The sequence below is a fragment of the Anabas testudineus genome, chromosome 22 (assembly GCF_900324465.2).
Source record: "Anabas testudineus chromosome 22, fAnaTes1.2, whole genome shotgun sequence".
In the NCBI taxonomy this organism is placed as follows: domain Eukaryota; kingdom Metazoa; phylum Chordata; class Actinopteri; order Anabantiformes; family Anabantidae; genus Anabas; species Anabas testudineus.
The window spans coordinates 15,966,641-15,988,166 of NC_046630.1; the positions used below are offsets into that span (position 1 = coordinate 15,966,641).

At 41.6% G+C, this 21,526-nt stretch overlaps 1 protein-coding gene across 6 annotated transcripts in view; it reads left to right on the forward strand.

Moving 5' to 3' along the window:
- Positions 1 to 21,526, forward strand: part of rxraa (retinoid X receptor, alpha a) — an 88,141-nt gene that overhangs the window by 50,716 nt on the left and 15,899 nt on the right. For 3 of the 6 annotated variants that reach the window (XM_026340354.1, XM_026340356.1, XM_026340358.1), the window contains exons 3-5: positions 3,574 to 3,812; positions 17,012 to 17,171; positions 19,368 to 19,547. In XM_026340354.1, coding sequence (XP_026196139.1) covers positions 3,574 to 3,812; positions 17,012 to 17,171; positions 19,368 to 19,547 — 579 coding nt within the window. Of the gene's footprint in view, positions 1 to 2,611; positions 2,657 to 3,573; positions 3,813 to 17,011; positions 17,172 to 19,367; positions 19,548 to 21,526 lie in introns of those variants that run through there. The other 3 variants (XM_026340355.1, XM_026340359.1, XM_026340360.1) reach the window with 2 other exon arrangements.

A 21,526-nucleotide genomic window follows, 5' to 3' on the forward strand; every position in this document is an offset into this window, starting at 1 on the left:
AGTGCACCCTCCGCTGTGTTCCTTCAGGATACGCTCTCCCCTGCCAACAATTAGAGTATCAGTGACTCAGTGTAACTATAGAGACCACAGAACGGCCTCCTCTTCCACTCCACCAGCTTTTCAGTCAACAAGACCTTATCCCTAAATGACAAAACACATTCTCGCTGCCTCCCGAAATGGCTCGTGTGACTGCATCAGAAAGGATTCATGCGAGTGTTGACGAGAGTCTGAGCTGCCAATTCTATACCTAAGGTGTGGTGACGTTACCTAAAATGTCTTTGCTAAAGTTAGGGAATGCTCCCCTTTATGGGTACATGAAACCACGCTGACAGGTAGAAGGAGACTGTACGGGAACTGTAACCTTCCTCATTTCCACCTTCACCGCTAAAACACAAAAAAACTTTCTGGAAAGGACGTTCATTAATCACAACCTGATCATCTGTCAGAAAAAAAACACAAACATACCTTATTTCAAACTTATGACCAAAAGCCACATGCTGTTTTTATTTATTTATTTATTTATTTATTTTACAGTTAAGGTCCATATCCGTTCATCTCATCACCCATTCTCATTTCAATCCTCCATTCATCAAACTCGCCAACAGCAGCCACAACACAGATTAGCATACTTCGCCTCCCTCGCAGTCACACCCAGTGGAAGAACAAAAGAGCGGGAGAGGCGAGAGAGCCGAGAGAGAGAGAGAGAAGCACTGTTTTGAAACGGGAGATGCTTGTATGGAGCACAGAAGTGATAAGTGCAGGACTTTGTCTGTGCCTGCCAGTAAGATGGGCCCTAATTTGCTTATTTGTAGCTGTCACTTGTGCTTTTGTGTGCAGGACAGTTGACAGGGAGAGGCAGCAAGCACTCAGAAGCACTTTTCACCTCCTATCTATACATGAATTTTTGCTTATTGGCATTCAGGAAACCTGGACCACTTCCACTCATTTCTTGCATGCCTCAGTAATTTTTCCTCCTCCTCCTCCACCTCCTCCTCTACCCTGCACTTCGCTCACTGTTTTGCTTTATATACAAACTTATCTAATCTCGAGCAAGCATGTTTAGTTGACGCTATTTTGCAGTTGGAGCAAATGGTCGGCCGAGCTTGCGATGTTTTCTCCAGAATGCCAGTAAAACACGCGTCACTTTCCAGACGAACAGGTTGAGATGAAAGCGGGTAGATACAGACAGGAGCGTCAGAGTGACAGTTATATTGTACTGCATGAGAACAGAAAGGAAAAAAAACAAAACAAAACAGTTTTTTTTTTTTGCTTTGTCTTGTGTGGCCTACCCTTAACTTTTTTTTCTGTCTTGTCATTCTCGTCTTGTCCTTTTCCTTTCTCCTCTCCTCTCTCCTCCTCTCCTCTCCTCTCCTCTCCTCTCCTCCTCTCTCTGGGGAGGATTAGGACAGAGTCCTTTTCATCCTGCTGTAATCCTACACTGGCATCTCAAACTAGAATAAACACACACACACACACTCACACATTTCTCTGAGACATGTATCTACAGTGTATGTTATGGGAGCTTTGCCCAAAAAAGACCATTCATACACAGTATGACCACATTGCTACATAGCTTTCTTCATGCTGATCTGGAAAAAGAACATCAGAGCGGACGGTTCAGTTAATATTCTGCTCTAGCTCTTCCTCCTCTATGGATAAAAAGTGGAAGAGAAAGAGACATAAGGAATGAATGGGAGAGAAAAAAGAGACATAAACTGTCAGCTATACCTCCCAGCCCGTCTCTGTCATCCTCCTCGAGGTGGGGCCTTACTGAGCTGAGCTGCCCCCTGCTGAGACCTACAATGGCAGATTGGCAACACTAATACCACAGCTTGCTTTATCTGTCTGAATTAAAACCCAGCTGGAGAAGTGCTGTGGGAATTGCTGGCTCAGGGAGAGCTTTTTGATTTATTTATAACACTTTTTTTTTTTAGGAATTATGTGTGTGGGCGCATTTTAGGGGAACAAAAATGTAATCAGGAATAGAAGCTTGAGGGGTATCAATCAGAGGATAAACACTGAACTAATACAGCTAGATGCAGAGCTGTTGTTAGCCCTTTATTAAGAAGGATGTGTGTTTGTTTTGAATAGGATGGGGCCTGTGTATGAACTGGATGTGCGTGTGCGCGCGTGTGTGTGTGTGTGCACTTATAGGAAGTGCTTGCGAGTCGAGCAGGATATGCAGGAAGTATTTGGCTTGGCTCAGCTGGCTGCAAGGTTGCTGCTCTCAGGGTTGCTGATACAGGGAAAAAGATGCAGGGATTCTATCATTGTGTGTGCTGCATTTATAAAGACATTTTACAGAAGACACACACACATATACAGAGGAAAAATAAAATTCTCATGCAAAGTCAACTGGGACAGGCATGAAGCACCCCCGGAAAAAGCTGAACTCTGCTCATAACTCTCGCCTGTCATCTAATTGAGACATCCATCAGCTTTATTCCACTGTGAAGAAACAGATGAACCTGGTCACTTATGAAACGTGGGAGTGTGACAGACAAGCTGCACTCCAACTCATTACATAACATGTCCACGTCGCCGCCGCAGAGAGAGCAAAGTTGTAATGTCAAAATAGGACAGGCTAGAAAGGGAGGGTATGTTAGGACAACAGGCTAAAAGAAGTGGCATGAAGTTGTGCTGCCTTTCTGTTAGGGTAAGTAAGTAAGATCTGGATAAATTGTATAGATCTGTGCTGTATATTTATATATGCAACTTTAAACTTAATTGACACTAAAGAAATTAATGCATTAAAAGGATCATTTTTATTGTTCAAAGGTGGAAGTTTATTTACATGCAGCCCCAACTTGCAAGTTGTTTTCAGATAATGCTTCTCCTACACACAAATATGCAAATAGAACTAAATGGAAAAGGACAATCTACAGACTGCGTCGTAAATGAAGTAAATGGGAGAATGAAACGCGGCGTTGAAAGACACAGCAGGTGGGAGGGAGTTGTTATCAGTGCAAATGCAACCCTGTCGCCAAATTCTCAGTGACATAGCACAGTTCCTTCCTTCTTTGCTCGCACTCCTCTGTCCTGTATCATCTGTGTTGACAGCTAACGGGAAGACGGCCCGCTCACACAAGGTAGAGAGCGGGAGTAAGTCGGGGGAAGGAGAAGAAAGGCAGAGAGAGCACATGTGCTCTTATACGTATGACCTTATCCTTATCGCTTCCTCAGACTTGCTGCAGATTCCCCCCTCAGCTATATAAAACATTGTATATTTAATACTCATGGGGCCCCCCCCTACCCTAATCATCAACCACATGCATTATAGATATACATCTTGTCCTTATAGATCCCTGAGGGGAAGCACTTGTGAAGAGCTAATCTCTTCAGCTTGAAGAGCAGAAACTGTGTATGAAAGAGCAACTGAGCTGCTGTGATGTGATAGTCGGCCTCCCCCGATTCTCATGCTAGGCTTTGGGTTTAAGGTGCATCAGCTTTTCTTGTCCTTTTTTCATAATTAGTAGCACTTGAACAGCCAGTAGATGATTATTTCAGCTCCAGCATCTTCCATATCAACTGCATTTATTCTAATCTTGCCCCTTTGTCTTTTTTTCGGCACAGATTCTTCAGGCCAGGTGACCTCCTCGCCCCTGGGCTCGCCCACATCCCACCGGGGAATGCACCCGTCACTGCTCAGCCCAACATCTATGGGACCCTCCGGCTCTCTTCACTCTCCCATTAGCACTCTCAGTTCCCCCATGAACGGTCTGGCCTCACCCTTCTCCGTGATCAGCTCGCCAATGGGTCCCCACTCCATGAACTCGCCCGGCATGGGCTACGGCCCCAGCGTCAGCCCCCAGGTGAGGCCCGTGACAGAGTCCAGGCTATGCGTGGGCACACAAAAAAATAAAACATTCCCCAACATGTCAAACTATATTTTTGAAATATAGAAAGCTGCATTTAAAATTTACATTTAAAACCTTTAAGAACGTCTCAGGTTCAGCATCCTCTACCGCTGTAACATGGTTCCATGAGGTTTTACTGCATATTCACTTTCAAACCCACACAGCTGCTGTACTAACCAACTAACCAGACAAATGATTGTTCATCATGTCTTACAAGCTGCATTCACATGTCTCAGAAGTGCAAATTACAGTCACTTAAACTCGCACACTGACATATACGCACATGTAATTTTCCTAAGCCAGGCCTCAGCAGACAGGCCCTGACGTGACCCCACACCACAGTTAATCAAGGCCTATTCAGCTGGGATTCCACAGCGCATCAGCTCTGTCACTCTTTAAATCTGAGGCATATTTGTCACTCTCTCTCTCTTTCTCCACATAAATCTCTCTGTCCCTTCGTTCTTCTTCTCTATAGTTGTCTGTTTTTTTTTTTTTAAATTCTCTTTCACATCATCGCTCAGTTCCCTCCCTCTTCTACACTGTCTCTGCCGTTTTTGCTCCATCAATAAGCCTGTTTCTTTGGTATATTAAAAGAAAAATACAAGCACAATTAAGACATCAAAGCCTGCAGTGGCCCAGTTTTCGTCTGGAGCCAAATCTAAAATTGAAATTGCTCCCCCCCCTCCCTAAAAAAAAAAAAAAAGAAAAAAATGCAATGACTGCCTTTGTGCTTTTTTGTGTTTGTTATAGTGAATCGCAACTTTTGCTGTTTGCAGTAGGCTCTCCTCACTATTGTTGAGCTTATCACCACCTTCTTAACCAAAGTGTCCCACGTGTAATGGAGTTAAGACTGGATTAGGGGCACTCTCAGAAAACGCGGCCAGAGTCTTTTCTTGCTAGAAAGCACCCTTCCCCCCTCTCTCCTTCTGCACTTTTTAAATTCACCGCTTCAATCCGCGCTGCCGTTTCTGTCCCGGAGCGCCGTACTTTGTATGCAGGTTGGATGTTTAGGTAGCAAGCGTTACAGTTGAGTCAGTGCGGTGTCTTATTGGAATGAATCTACCGGAACAAGAGCTTTTTTATTTTGGGTGTGTCTTTTTTTTTTTTCTTTATCCAGTCAGTTTTAACAGGTGCGGTGCAGGTAACAGCTATTTCAGTTGGTGGTGACAGTTTAAGTACACTAACACACTAACTACTGCTTTCTGTAACCTCACTGAAACATCTGGTATTAGGTGCAGTGCCTCTAAAACATTCACCACCTCTGTTTCTGGCGATTTGTATCACAATTTCATTATTTGAGCAAGCGATGGGTAAAGGATTAGCAGTTCTGATACGATGCCAGAGCTTTTCTGGAGTAAGTGCTCTGTTGAGAAATAAATGAGTATTTCTACAAAACCTTTGTTTCATCTATGTTGTAGGAATGGAAAGGACAACAGCTCAACTGTTTTTAAAGCTTCCCACAGTTGACCTTAAACCTCTGTACTTTTTTCAGTACTATGCAACTCGGTACTGCCACGAAAATGTAATATTGTCTGCTTACTTGATGTAGTTTTTTTACAGTTAATATTCTATTGGTTTTAACCACCTTTTAGATCCTTTAGTTTCACTGATTGTGTAACAGAATGTTGAATTTGATACTATAGAGTGTATTTTATTAGTAACCTTTTGCTGAAAGTCTTTCTATCTAGCATTTAATGAGGTTCATAACACATTATGGTGGAGTGTGACAGAGAGTCGAGAACAAAATAGTCATACTTGCAGACATTAGCTACAGTCTGTAAGTCTTGATTTCTGTTTTACCTCATTCTTTTTATTTTTAGTTTTAAATATTCTTCAAAACTTACCGCATGTCAGTTTATCACTATCAAAGCCTCCTGTAATCCAGATTCATTAAATTTTTTTAATGAGGTTTGTCATTGTAACTAACCAATCACAGTAATTATTTATTTGTTTGTTTGATTAGGATGTTTTTTTTTCTGTTTTCACTTCTTGTAATTTCACAGTGATAACTCCCTGAAGCATTGGGAAGAGCGTGGTGGAGTGTAGCAGAGCATATATGAGCAGGGAGTGGAAGGGCTGGGCCATAGCAAAGTGGATTAATTTTCAGTGTAATGCTAGTGCTACAAGTTGCACGTTGTAGCTTTAAGCATAACTCATCTAACGAAGACGTATTTTATATTAGTGCATTTGTGTTGTCATTTACGCAACAGCCCCCAGTTATGCCTACATGATGACATCCTGTATTTGTACAGGATACATACATTTACAATACACAGAAAAAAAGTAATCACTCCAATAAGACATAGAAAAAGGTGTACTCTTTTGGTTTACCAAAGCTCTAGTAGTGCCTCATAACCAGTTCTTCTCTATAGAAGTAACCACGTTTGATTATTTGAGCTGTTAAGTGAGAGTATTTGCATAACTGAGATTGTAGAAGCTGCTGACTGCTCCTCGGTGAGGGTGGAGAGTGGCAGTTTGATGTGAGAGCATGGTTAAGAGGTTAAAGATGGTGGCAGCACCCTGTGGTCGTGAGGCGCGGCACCTCTGATGAGACATGATTTGAGTCAGACGGCATATGCCACTTGTTTTTAACACTCGACTGACTTGCTGTTTTCATGAGCAGTTGACTGTAACAAGGTCACCGCTCAGCCTCTTCCCTACTGAACCACCCAGAGCCCCATTCAAGATCCCCGCCTAAGACAACTGTACACACACCCTCACTTAACAGGCGTGGACACACATTCACTGTTTACTCCCTTAACCGTTACCACACAGCATTTGCATATATTAAGATTAAGACATCCTATACAATGGCAAGAAAAAGTATGTGAATTGAAAGGGTTTACATACTTTTTATGCTACTGTACATATATATGCAGGAAGACTACATCTATATGCTCTTCTAGCAGGAAGCAAAACTTTCAGATATATACATATCAACTAGCCAAAACTCTCTGGTTCTTGTTTTTAAAACAGCATTAATTACCATTAAAAAAACGTCAACTAACACAATAAGGCCTACTCATCCTCTACATCAAAGATACAAAGGACAACATGATGAAAGCCGGGTGCAGGATGAACAAAAGTCTCCTTCTTAGTGCAATCTTGGATCCTGCAAAGGCCAAACCACATGTAAAGAAAGGGAAGGTCCTTTATCCATCAGCCAATTCTTACATCTCCAACAATGGTGCTTCCCCTTTAGCTATGTTCGAAACATCCAGACACTGACATATTGTGGCTGTGCTTTCAAAAAAAAAAAGATCCTGGTTCTCTGCTTTATGTGTTTTTGAAGATCAGAAAACGTCATTGTTCTCAGTAGGGCTGCACACACGCTGTCACAAAGCATGTTTTGACAGGAGGAATTGGCTTGTGACACAAAATGCACATTTTGTGTTTTGTTCAGCTTTTTTCCATGGTGTGGCTTGTCTTTTTTATTTTTTGTTTTTATTTACTTCTATATTTATTGAAGGAAAAGGGACGAGACATCTCCCCCAGTATCTGTATCTGGTCTTGGGGTGTGTGCCAGGCCACAGCCATGCCCGTTAAGATCAGGCCCATCGTTTGTCATGTCTGCGGGCTTGAACCTTACAGACAATACAGACCATCTCTCGATCACAGACACCGCAGCTCTCCAAGCAGCTGGAAGGAATTATACGCAGGGGTTGGAGCACATTTTACACTTCCAGTGACAATGGCTAGTCTTGTCTGACTGGAGTTTTTTTTGTGGATAAAAGACGTTATCATCGGACCACTGCTGACTCTCATTTTCCATTGTGTGGCTCAGTCTGTACCCCTCTGGCTTCCACACTGTCCCACTGAAACCTCCCTGAGAATCCTAAACCAACAACAGGCCTCCATTGTCTCTCAGTACGCCTTAAAAAATAAAAAGTGAGCATTTACTGAGTCAAACACAGAAACAACACTAATGTAAAAAAGGTGTAAATGTTTTACAAGAAATGTAACACACGCTTAATAAGTTATAAATGAACGGCGGCACTGATGTCATTCGTCACATTTGGATATGTCGCTTTTAAGTGTCGCTAGGAGACCAAAACACAACACACACACATAAGAGAAAGATAGAGTAGTGGACCTAAGTCTCTTTCCTGTGTGGGAGTAATAATGAACCATTCCACTGCTCTGGTCTTTGATGGACCTCACTGTAGTCGCTCTGCATGACATCATGGTTGCATAGCTCTAATGGCTGCACAAAGGAGCTGTGTGTAGGATCCCAAGAGAACAGTTAAAGCTCTCCAATGTCAATCAGCCCCTTGGTGTACATGGTGTGTTTTTTTTTTTTTTTTTAACCAAAGCCATCTCCAGGTAGCAATTATAAAGACCACTTTTCCTTAACAGTGTTTCTTCAAGGAACAACTCTTAGAATGAATCTTGTGAATGTGTTATTAGTACTTCTTTGTGGGTTCTTGAAAAGAAAAAAAAGTAGAAGTTTCTTATCAAAACTAATAACTTCTTAAAAACCAGCATTTCAACTGTAGATTCCCTTCCCTTCACTGGAAGGCTTTTATTTTGAAACATGTAAGACGTGAAAAAAAATCTTTTAAAAGACTGAGAGCCACAGAGTGGTTAGGTGTGTTCATAATTTACCATACAGTTGCCTTTATTCTGGACAGCCCTTATGTGTTGTACCTTAGGCCATAGTTTGTGAAGAGGCGCTATGTAGTGCAATAACGCTTGGGGCCTGTGTGTGTTCTAGCTTGTGTGGGGCCACACAAGAGATTAGTCATTTAGAAAATGGCAGCTATGAGTTGAACGGTAACATTAGGTTAAAGTTTCAGAGAGCAGCCTTCTAATGCAGACTCTACACATTGATGTTTAAATGCCTCTGGGGCACACATTTATTTTAAGGCATAAAATAATCCCTTTAGGGTTTTAATTGCATCTCGTGATGTGATCCTACTGCCACTCAACACCGTCTGTGAACAGACAAGTACACTGCGACATGTCTGCAATGTGTAATGGCACCGACTTTATGACTACTTCTATTTCTTTCTTTTATTACACACCTGTAAAACCTGTAACTGAGCTGTGATTAAATGTTACCTGTCGTAGATCCTTCTGAACAAAATCTGACATGTATTAGAAGCAAAAATTAACAAAAGGTAGTGAAGGACTTGCAGGTAATGATCAAGTCTAAATACAGTTGAATTCACTTGTGGTTTGAAACTGAAATACAGTTTGAATCACTGCCGGGTTATGTGCTGTCTGAACCATGATGAATGACTGGATGGTAATGGACACACAAGAGAATAAGTCACTGGATTGGCTCTTGTTTTGTAAAAATAAATCTCAATCTAACTCTACGTGACGTGTCAGACAATGAACAATCTTTTCAACGACTTGCATGAGGACATACTAGTTTGCATTGGAATCACTAGTGTAAGACTGACAGGATGTTTTACAGTCGGAAAATGGAAATACCAATTGCTTTTCTGACGATGGAAATTGATGTTGACTTAATTGCTGTGGGACCTGCTAATGGACAGAGGAACCAATCATTAGTTTGTAACAGAATGACAGCCAGATGACATGCAATGCATGAGCACGAACACACTCATATATCAGTCTTATTATACTGTGTAACAGATTTTTAACTGTGTTCTAAAATCATGGTCCTCGTTTCCAAATAGCAACGTGTCCATGAACATTTTTCCTGCACACTAAGCTCCACAGATCGAAACTGCAGACAAAATACAGCAAATGTTGAAAAAAATATAGTCATACTCAGCAAGTGTCTGCAAAGTTGTGTATTAACCTTTGTTTAATGTCTTGGATGTTTGATTTATTTAACATAACTACATAGTCCTCAAGTAGAGAGTCAAGTAATGAATATGTATATCTATAAATTAGCAAATACCACTCCCTAGAACAGCTGCTTTTACTTATTAGGGAGGAGATATTTATTCAAAGGTTGACAAAAACAGTGCTAACACAAGCATTTCTATGTACATATATTGGAATATATTAACACTTTATTGTCACTTGGCCACATTTTTGCACTATATTCTACTTTGAGCCACATAGCTGGAAATAATAATAATAAAAGCTAGCAAAGAACTGTAAACATTAACTTATATGCACACAGACAAATGAGTTTGTCTCCACTTCAAGCCATTCTTTAAGTGTCCGAATTCATTTGTTGAAGTTACTTCAGTGCTTTCAGTATTTAATTTGGATTGGATGGGGGGGTGTGCATCGTTAATGATAACCACACAGAGAATGAATACCTAATTAGCCGATGTACTTCGAGTGGCAGGGTATATTCATAAGTTAACAAAAACAGTGCTAATACAAGCGTTTCTATTTACATGTTATTAGAGTACCTTACACTTTATTCCCACATGGTCTCATTTTTTGCGACGTGTTCCACTCTGAACCACACAGTTAATCCCAAAGTAACGCACCGTGCTTTATGCTGCATTTATTTGCGAATTGCATCCCGGACTTAGATTCCTTCTTGATTATAATAGAGGCTCATGTCTCAAACTCTAATCGTCACTGATTTTGTGTGTTGCCAAAAAAATGCAGTAATGTTATTGGGGCCAATGTGGTGCTTATCATCAGACATGAGTGTAAGGCTGCTTTTACTCCTGTCGTTCGCAGCATTTAGTGATGATTATCTTCATACTTTTTTTTTCACTTCCTAACTTCTCAGGACAATTGCATGATTATGGCGTGCATACATGTTACCATGGTTACCATTTGCGATTTGAGATTCACTACACATCGGGTGATCACTTTCTCAGTTCCCATGAGCAGTGAATTTGTGCAATAAACAATGGCAATAGTAATCCTGACACTGGAATTGGACCAAACCATTGTATTCAGGTGGTCTCAGTCCAGTAGTTTGGTCCACACCGGAGCTCGATTGACAGATTTTCATACCAGACCAAACAAACAGCCCTAAACAAACAGCACACATGCTGTTCTGTTCAAACAACCCACACAAGTTGGGTGTGAAGGCACGTGTGATTATATTTCTAAAAAAAATATTTGTTGCACATCAAACACACTATGAAGAGTTTACATAGAGAGAAGGATACTGAAAAAAAAAAAGGCTGGTGTGAGAGGCCGACTTGTAAGAGCTGCTGTTTCAGTGGTAGTCAGTGCACTGCCCACAGGAGCTGCACTGTTTTGTACTAAAACAGCCCTTGTGCTCATAGACACAAACGCGAAGCCGAAAGGGCACAGTTGCACGCGCACCGAGACAAAACAGAAACACACACACATGCCGGGAGACAGGAAAATTAAAAATACACTTTACGCCTGCCACAGACCTACACCTGTGTGCACAGAAACTGTCACGAGGAGGTGAGACAACAGCTGAAAGTCACTGTGCATATTCACACTCGACTGCTGTAAGGCTCAGTGCTTTTCATGACACTGATAGTCTTAATATCTTTTTTTTTTTTTTTCCACTGTAACAAAAGTTTCTGTCAAAACAAACACACATACACAAGCGCCAACGGTGCTCGCAATGATTCATTTTATCTGTCTGTGGCGCCGCATGGGGTGAGTGTTGGAACCCTCTGAGCTGTCGAGAATAATGTCTGCTTCTCAACTCTATCCGCTGGGAGAGAGTAGAGAGTCTATTTTATTAGAGCTGAGTGACAATAACCATGGAGCTATTTTACAGTAAGGCTTAGTTAGTTGGGATTTATATGTTGTTAAAAAACTGTAATGGTTAATAAATAATTTATGTATTCACTTACAAGTCATTAATAACCTATTAGCATGCATAAATGAAATAACTTTTTGAGTTGAGTGAGGCATCTCTTTTGTTTTGTTATGTCCTCTCTGCTAATGCTGTTTTGATTTAATCCAGAAATGCTCTGCGCAGTATCACAACCAAAACAGTGTATTAATGGCCTAATAACATTTAAAGCCACAGACTTAATGGATTAGTGTAACATTAAAAGCCTTCATAAATAACATTTTTTCCACATTAAGTAAGTCATCAAGGCTACAGTTATATAACCTGGAAAAAAATAATTTTGACTAAATCTGGTATGACAGTGTATTATTGATCTGGATATTTCCCTACTCTATTATTTATATAACAATTATTGCTTAAATTGCATTTACTTTGTGCTGCCAAAAACCTAGTTTAAGATGGCTCTTATTTTGAAAGATGCCACAAGTCTACCTAAAACCAAGGATGGATAAATGGATTACTGAATGGGCTTTCCCAGGGGCCCCTTGACCTACTGGACCCCTGGTTCTTGTGTAAGGATTGAATGATATTTCTTGTTTAAAAGCCGGTTAAATAATGTAAAATGACCACAAAGACGAAAAATGAGCACAAAGGACGTGACGGCATCATTTGAAAGAATTTAGAGTCTCTTTCAGTGTGGGGATCAGATGACAAAGGGATGTGGAGCCTTGACCTGCCTGTGCCCAGGTCATCGTTTATTTATTATCCATCCTTGCCTTAAACCTTTGGAGATTAATTTAATCCCATTGAGTTCACATATCTACAGAACCAAATAAAAAAAAATATGCTTCAACATGAACTTCTTTTCAAATATTTGGGCTAAAGATTTTATGAATCAGCGCCGTGCAGAACGGATCATGGAATCATTCATCACCCTTTATTACTAACAGTGACTAAAATCCACATTTCCTTCCTGTCCCTTTATCCTGAGTGCGACTTTAAATTTACAGCTCCAGGACACACCTATTTGCAGATGACCCCGAAGTTCATCCGCAAATAACCGAACTCAAGGATAAAGCGTCGTGTGCATTGTGTGCGTGCTCACACCCGCGTGTCTGTTGATTTGTGCTTGTTTGTGAACCGTGTGTTCAAACAGGTGTCTTTCGAACTCGTAACAGTGCCGTAATTGATCCTTACTGTGAATATACCCCGAAGGCCACAGAGGAGCGGGCCTGTTAACACACCTCCCCTGTGCGAAACCCTATCCTCCGTCTCTGCTGATACGTGTTCAGATAAGACTCACACACAAACACCCAGACCGCGGGGAAAGTTCCTTTCTCATTCCGTTGCAGGGGCCATCCGAGATAAGTTTGCTTTTAGAAGGAAGTGATGGTCATGAGGTGTCAGAGGTGAAAGGTGACGTAGGGTTATCATTAGGTGACATCACAAAGTGATCCCTGTCTTCACCTCACCTCAGGTTTGGGTGATGCTTCCTTTCAGCAGGAGATTTCTATCCACTCGCTTCTCTAAAATCTTCACATTCTAGCTTAGGACATTTTTTTATTTATTTTTTTTAAGTTTTGTGCCTTAAAGTAAAAGTAAATGAAAGTTAGAAAAATGTGTCATCCTTACGCAAAGTGCGGTTCGGGGAGTGACGCGGTCTCGGGGATGAGATCTACAGCGTTCTATTCCGGGCCATGCTGCGCCACTTTATAAAGGGATTCTGTAAGGGGCTGTTTTGAAAGAACTGTGAAGATAAGTTTCTGTGTGTTGAGGGGGAGAAAATAAAAAAAGGTGCCCTTGAACTGGAAAGCAACTGAAGTTCCACATGAGGCTTGCGCATTGAGGAGTGGTGCGCTAGGATTTGATGTCTCCTTTTGATGTGTCTTTATGAGCAAAGTCTGTGCTCTGACTCTCTGAATCGAGCTAAGCCCGTCTTAAGCAGAGGCCTCCACTGTCTGCACTCCTCTTGCCTTTTCTCTTCCGTTCACTCGAGGGACGGCTCCTTTCTTTTTATTTCACCACCCTGTGTGTTGTCACAGCATACTAATAGTTTAGAAGACCTGCTCTGCTGCCTAGATTATTCCTTCCATTAAAAGGAATCGAGATTGAGAAACCGAGCCAAAATAAACCAATAATGGGATTATGGAATTTAAATAGTGTATTCTACCAGTAAGATCCTAAGATAGAGTTTCCATTGCTTTATGTTAAATATGGGATTTACTGTTTATTTTCTGTTAATTAATGCATTTGACTAATTATTGATTATTGACTAATTATTGAGTGTATCTAGCCTCAGGTTTAGTCAGACTTGACCCTGAATGGTGGTTGTAGCCTGTGGGTGTAGTATAAACATCTATCTGATATCTGAGCCAATGTTACATGATTTAAGTGAAGCCTTTGACGTTTCAGTTTCTCAAAATGACACTTGCCATTAAATATTCCATCAGTAGTCGGAAGCCAGCAGGTGGTATGGGACATATAATTACATTATATTAACCCCGTGTACAATTTGACCCCCGCAAGCAGATAGACCCCAACTGTACTGGATGAACCAATCAAATGTTCTCCACATGTTACATAACACCTGCAGCATATAAAACATTGCTATTCATTCAGTGCATTTCAAGCGCTTGTGTCGTACATTGGACTGCAGGGAATCTGATGTCCTACATTTCAAGTGCTTGATGTTAAATGTTCTACGTTTGTTTCTGTTCCATAGTTGGTAAAGGTTTGAGGGGAAGGCCCAGTCTTTAAAGAGTTTAAATAAAAAACAAAAAAAAAAGATTGTCAAGGGGTTTCCCAAGACGGTAGGGCTGTACACACAGCTGTCATACCTCCCTGCAAAGGGTCACATGTATGTTTTGGGGGGTGCATGTATTCTATTTCCAGAACCGGTCCTGAGCCACTTTAATCTTCTCGCCTGGCCTCCATCGCGCACGGGCAGAAGGGAAAGAAAGGCCCTCGGCCTGCCCACCCCAACGTAAGGGAGCAATGTTTCTGAGATTGAGTTGCATGTTTACTGAAAATAGATTGTGAGTAGAAGAGTCTTTTCTGTCAGGCAGACAGAGGGTTTGATAGAGACCGTCTCAGCTGAGGTGACAGCTCTGTTAGCAGAGCTGCGTTACAGGGGAAAAGACTAGACTCAGGCATTTAACTGAGGTAAGGTGTGTGTGTGTGTAAGACTCCCTGTGGGTGAGCATGCAGAGATGTGGGTGTTTGATGACAAATGATGCAGCTTTATTGGTTCTTTTCCCATTGAAACACCTTTGTAAGGGAATAGAGCAAATTTCCTTTTTTATATAATTAATAACATAAGGAAACATGGAAACCTCTGCAGGTTAATACCATGAAAAGCATCTTAAATGTTTGTGTTGTACTCAGTGTTTAGTTACATAAATAGGGTGTGAAGCGCAGGCCAGGGCTGTGTGTTTTTCATATGGTGTAGTGGGGTACAGTGGAGGGGGGGGTTTAACATTTTCTTCTGGATTTAACATTCAAACACATCCGAACAGTCAAACCCACACAAGCTTTATTTTTGAAATCCTAGTCCAGTCCCCAAGTCAAGTTCCCATGACACCACATGTGTCGTGCTCGATTCTGTGGAAATGTGTATAAAATGCTGCAGAAGGCATCCAGAATTCCCTATTTGATGTGGCTTTAAAGCACCACGGTCTGGAATATTTCTCTCACGATACACTGTAGCTCGCAGCAAAAATGTATATGTCAGCACTGACATTTTTTTTTTCTTTTCTCTAACTTTGAAGCTGTTGGGAATGAAATGCTAGCGTTAGGATGAAATGAGATGCCAGGATCCACAGCAGCTCTGTGTGTATGTTTTGTGTGCATGCTTGTGTGTGTGTGTGTGTGTGTGTGTGTGCATATGGTAAATGCACATGCATAATGTGAGCTTGTGTGTACAGTAAATCTGCATGTACCGCAAAGCGTATATAATATATGATGTATGAAAGTTTAGAGCTTTCCTGTCTTTGGGTAGTTTTTGTGCAACTATTAGATGTCGCTAAGATGCATTGTGGGAATTGTAGAATGCAGAGCCGTAGACGAGAGACTAAAGGTCAGACTAGTTCGTCCCCTAACCCGAACCCAGCATAAACATGTCAATATATTTTTTTTTCCCACAATGTTTCACCTTAAGTTAATAAATAAATATATTTGTGTGTAGGTGTGATTTGGTTTATATGCTGTATGTTTCCAAAGGGTAGTATTTGCTTTGGTCTACACTCCTCCACGTTCTTGCAGTGCATAGTTATTGTCCTCAATCAGCTCGTGGTAAACACAGCTGATGTAAACAAATGATCTCAGACTATCATGTTTGTCTCTTCGTTACCGGAACATAATATTCCTTCTGTCGTGTCCCTGCAGACAGAGACAGGACTTCTCCGCTGCAGAATGGGCTAAATTTAGAGCCAGGAAAGCGTTTGTCCTGTCACTCACGGAGAACACGTCTGACTATATGAGCCCATGTGGCTGCTCTGTCTTTCATCCATCTGTTGTACAGTAGGCGCTTGGTGGCAATCAGTGCGGTTTATACAATTATTCAGTCCACTTCCATGTTTGCACACTTTATTGTGGGGTAAATTCAAATTGAACTGGACTTCCATGTTCCCCATCAGTCTACGTGAAACAAAGAAGTGAGCAGAGAGTGAAGGGCTCTGGATACTTTCTGAAGCCACTGTATGTTTCATTTCTTTCCAATTTCCCTCCACCATTATAAGCCAGGCAGGCTGTTGCTTTTACTGTACTATTTTTTTTTCATGAGATGGTGCTAATGGCCAGCTATCTTCTGTTCCATCCAGAACATTTAGTGTTTTAGGATAATTTATATCCTGCCCCCTAACGTTTATCTCCGCTTGAAAACAGCGTGTAGCCAGTTATAATAATTAGTCTCCCCTTGCTCTCCACTTTTAGCAAAAGGCAGAGGGAGGTCACTTTCAGATGAATTTTTATCAAAGCTCCTTTTTTTCTGAGAGGGAGGCAGGCAGCAATTGAAGTAAGACTTAAGGCTGCAGTCGCACTGCTGCTAAAACAAATGCTGTCTCTTTATTCCGCTGTACTGTTAAATTTTGCAGTGGAGTTATGCTAGCGTTGAACATTTGGGAGCCAGCGGGGCTTGTTGAGAGCATGAATAAAAGAGTTCCTGGGGTGGAGTGGTGCAGGATCCTGCTGCGCCAGATTTAGATCTGAAACAGAGGGGAAGAGGAGGGAGGAGGGAGACGGAGAGAGCGACGAAAGAGGTCAAATAGAGCTGTTGCTTGGACTGCTGACCATCCCTATTGAGTGTCCGAAAACTTAACGTGCTTTTAGTTTTCTGCATTTAGCCAACTGTTTAGTACAATCTACATGACAGATCCCCGATGCAGTTAATGACGTCAGCTAAGCTGTGTAATGAGCTTGAGTTGCTGGTTTTGAGTTCAGAGGGGCTGCTTTGTGACCTGCCGGCGTGTGTGTTTTGTGTGTTTTGATGTTCCAGTTAAACTCTCCGATGAACTCGGTCAGCAGCACAGAGGACATCAAGCCCCCGCTGGGCCTCAACGGCGTTAAGAAGTTCCCCGCCCAGCCCTCGGGCACGGCCCTGTCACTCACCAAACACATCTGTGCCATCTGCGGCGACCGTTCATCAGGTGAGTCACATCAGACTTCAGTGAACTCCAACTTCATGACCATCAACAAACTGTTAGAGTATATGCAAATCAATATAATTCACTACAGTTAAATTCATTGAAGATGACTAAAAGTAACAGAAAGTCCAGGAAACTTTATGAATAATTTAGGAAATCTGTGGGGAGCCATTGTGTGGGATGGTTTAAAAATAATTTATCAACAGCTGGGGAAAAAAAACGTCATCACCAAATGAAAAGTGGAGCTATCCAGCCTTTATGCTAAAGCTGGTGTTCTAACCACACTGAGAAACCTCCAAAGAAGATCCAAAGATGAACTCTGGTCAGAGAACAGCCCCACAGACCGCTCTGGCAGAACTACATACTGCAGCTTCTTGCAGTGGGAGATCTTGCTGGAAGGACAACAGTCAGAGGAGTCCTTCAGAAAATCTGGGCTAAATGGCAGGGAGGCCAGAAACGAGCCACTCCTGAGAAAATGCATACGAGGGCAGCACATAAAAACAAACTGAAGTCATTATGTAAAAGACAGTATGGTCTGATGAAACTAAACCTCAATTCAACTTGGACTGAAATAGAGAAACGCTGTAATGGAGGGAAAGCAAGCACAAGTCATCACTCAGTTCACAGCATCCCTACTGTGAAGCGCAATGAAGCCAGCATCGTGTTAAATGAAGAATAGAGACAGATATGGAGGGGGAAAAAAAAGCAGTTGTAGCCTTTATAGCATCCACCAAATGCCTTTAGATAGGGATACACAGTTGCATTAGGGAGTATTAAAGGAGTGCCTTGAAACATGAAATGCATGAATTTAGTCAGCGGCATATCAAAAGTTTTGAGATGTTCACTTCGAATAAATGATTAACTTTGCCCAACTGATCCTTATGTGAGATGCAAACCATTCAAAAGCAGTAAAACATACATCTGCACAATGACCTAAGGGCTACACATGCTTCTGATGTTGTTGCTCTTATTTCCTCATCTTTGACATCGTTCTTGAGAAGCGATTACACGTATTACACAATTTATTTTTTCTTTTACTCATATACATAAGTATTGCTTTTTCACACTATTGCCACAGTACAGAGTTGCCATCATGTTTTCTAGTTTGCACGTGTGTCACACGTCTGTGTACACATCCCCAGTTGTTGTATTAACAATGCCGCGTGCAGACACAGTATCAATACGAATTCATTGGAGGCTAAACAAAAAGTATGAGTTGGCCTTTACTTCCATGCTGTGTTGGTCTTCAGACACCAATCAGCCACATCATTAGTTGGTGTTATTGTTGTGGTTGACAGGGATTGACAGTTGTCAGTATGACTATGTGAGCTGACCGCATGAACTTATTAGAAAGTGTGGATAAAGCCACTACAGTACATTTGAGACTTTCTGATTGTACGTTGTAAGCTTTACACAGCCCATGCTCACTCCAGGCTTAATCATATCCAAAAACAGTTTTTGACAATTAAACTACACGAACATCTAACCCATGGCTGACTCTTAGCCCACAGCTAATGACTCACACAACAGTCCTCCTTGCAAAATCGTCTATTTATTTTTTTTCACACAACCAACAAATAACCCTGTGTTTAACCGTGTCTCTGGGCAAAGCCATTAAAAAGTCTTCAGCTGCAGGATGAAACTGGATATCCAATTCATTCGACATTCTTGGTGTCATCCTGCGTCATCTGTGTTACACGGACCCACGGGGGAAAATCAAAACAATGTTTAATATCAAGTCACGCTTCATTTAACTGTGCTCAGGGGATTTATTTGTCTTCTCTGGTGGTCTGACCAGCGAGGAGCTAACAAAGAAACAGTTTGAGCAACACTAGGGAATGCAAATGGAATTTATCCATCACAAATAGGGAAAAAGAGCTGTTAGGAATAGAGGGAAGACAACATGACGAGGACCCCCTGCAGCCTGCGTTTTTTCTTCTCCTCAGCCACCTCAGCGTTACCCCAAACACGCAGTCGGTTCACTGTAAGAGGTTTTTCATCATAATAGCCGTTGTACTACATTAGAATCTGGTTCCTGTGTGCTTTTCTTTAGGCTGAGTGTTAAATCGGACTGTAAAGGTCTCAAATTTTCACAATGAGAACAACTGATAATAAATTGGCTGTGCATTCTTTAAAAACGTTGCTGTTCTGGTGTCACAAAGTTAGTGTAAGCTGCTAATAGTCTCTCTCTCCCCTCAGGTAAACACTATGGGGTATACAGCTGCGAGGGCTGCAAAGGCTTCTTCAAAAGGACGGTGCGCAAAGACCTGACCTACACCTGTCGCGACAACAAGGACTGTGTCATTGATAAACGCCAGAGGAACCGCTGTCAATACTGCCGCTACCAGAAGTGTTTAGCCATGGGCATGAAGAGAGAAGGTACAGCACATACCGTTGAGGATAAAGTCCTACTTAATCATTCCCTCAAATCTGTACTAATCCACGACGTCACACATGAAGACACAGATAATGGGCCTATTTTAGCAAAGCGCTGTGCAGATAATGAATATATTTTGGATTTTTAGTACCTATATAATCTTAGATGATGTCATTGGTTTAGAAGAACGGGTTTATGAGATCAGAGATTTCTTAAGTCGGCAGTATTCTCCAAATGAATCAGAGTTTGCACTTTGACCACGAGATTCGTTCACGCCACTTTTAATTCCTATAGTAAGTAAAGCAATGCTATTTCCCTCTCCTGGATCATGCCGTGTGTAGCAGCTGTAGACAGCGCTGTATTTAAACATGATCTGCTTCGAGCACTACTTTGGGGGAAATACTGCATTTGGTTGTTGCATCCCCAGGTACTCAGTGGCTGGCTGAATGTGGAAACAGAATGGGAGTTCGTAGGAACAGGTAGTCCTGGGGGAGCTCCCTGGTGCATTCTGGAGAAATAAAAACATAACAAAGGAACAGTGTGAACTTATGCCTCCCTTGCGACCTCTGGATGTCATTGTACATGCTGCTGTGCTCCTAATGATTTCTTTAAACTTACCCTATTGCTAGTCTCCTTGTATCTGCAAACACAAACATGGTTTGTGTGCATATTGTATATTTTGCATGATACTCAGGGCACAGATTTACTCTGCTAGTACTCCAATTGGATAACGTCCTGTAATTGCATAGCGTAGTGAAAACTTGTACCACATTCCTCAAATTAGAGGCTGCTGATGGAATGCACACAGTGCTCGTGCTCTTTTCAGATGCATACAGGGATGTAATCAGCCACATGGTGAAGCCACATACAGACTGTGTAGTTGTGTAGGACAAACCATTAACATCTACATCTGGTCGAAGACTTCGATTCAAACTGTAACAGGCAACTATAACATATTCATAAAGTGGCCTCATGTAATTTTTAGCATCCATACTTGTGCACTTAACCCGGCAAATGCTGTCAGTAAATGAACACGGAAGAAAACTCACAAAGCTCAGTGTTATTTACTGATGCTCTTTTGGCCAACCTCTTTACAACAAGCATTGGATGATCAGCCATTTACTACTAATGTCCTGGGTGTTTTAGGCTTCATTTCATCATTAAAGGATTTTCTCAAGCAACACTCAAACAAACTTGTATCATTCTGTTTCCAGATGGGACCCAGTCCCCTACCAGTGGGCGCTGTGGGTTCCAACATTTACACGGTTGTGTTTTAAATACCATGAATGTCACACTGCAGTCTACCTCGGCTACAAATGTTTCAGCTTCAAAATCAAATTTGTTTTAATGACAAAGACTGTAACAAGTTCTTAAGCTGGTGGTACAATTAGCAGCACTTGAATGGACTCTTAACTAGAAGTCTTCAGTATATCTATACCAGTATTTAACACAGACTCTTCAGTCTAACCTTTCTCACAAACTGAATCTGTAGCTATTAGCAGTGGAGCCTTTCTCACGTGTGACGGTGCACCTTTGCTTTCCAGCTCAGTCGGGAACCTTCCCTCCTTTCCTGGGTAAAAACACTGCATAATCCACAGAAGTGATAACGAAGCGGTAACGTTCTTGAAATAGTTGGCTCCTGAGCTGTAACACTGTTAAATTAGACCCCATTTAGTGCCAAACTAAATGTTGAACTATCAACCAGCAGTCGGTGCGAGTGTCGAAGCCTTGTCATCCTTTAAGGCATTTAGGCTGGTAGGCACTGTGGGAAAGTTGTCCAAGTTCTCATTTCTAATATGTTAATGGATCTATTTCTTGACACCACTGCATTATTACTGCCACTACTTCCAATGCTAGAAGAGGTATAGAAAAAAGGAAAGCACAATACACAGGCATAGAAAGACTTTCTTGATTGATTGCGTTCACTTCATGAGCTCTCTGTGAATGAGACTAGCTCCCGAGTGCCGTCGTTTGAGGAGAA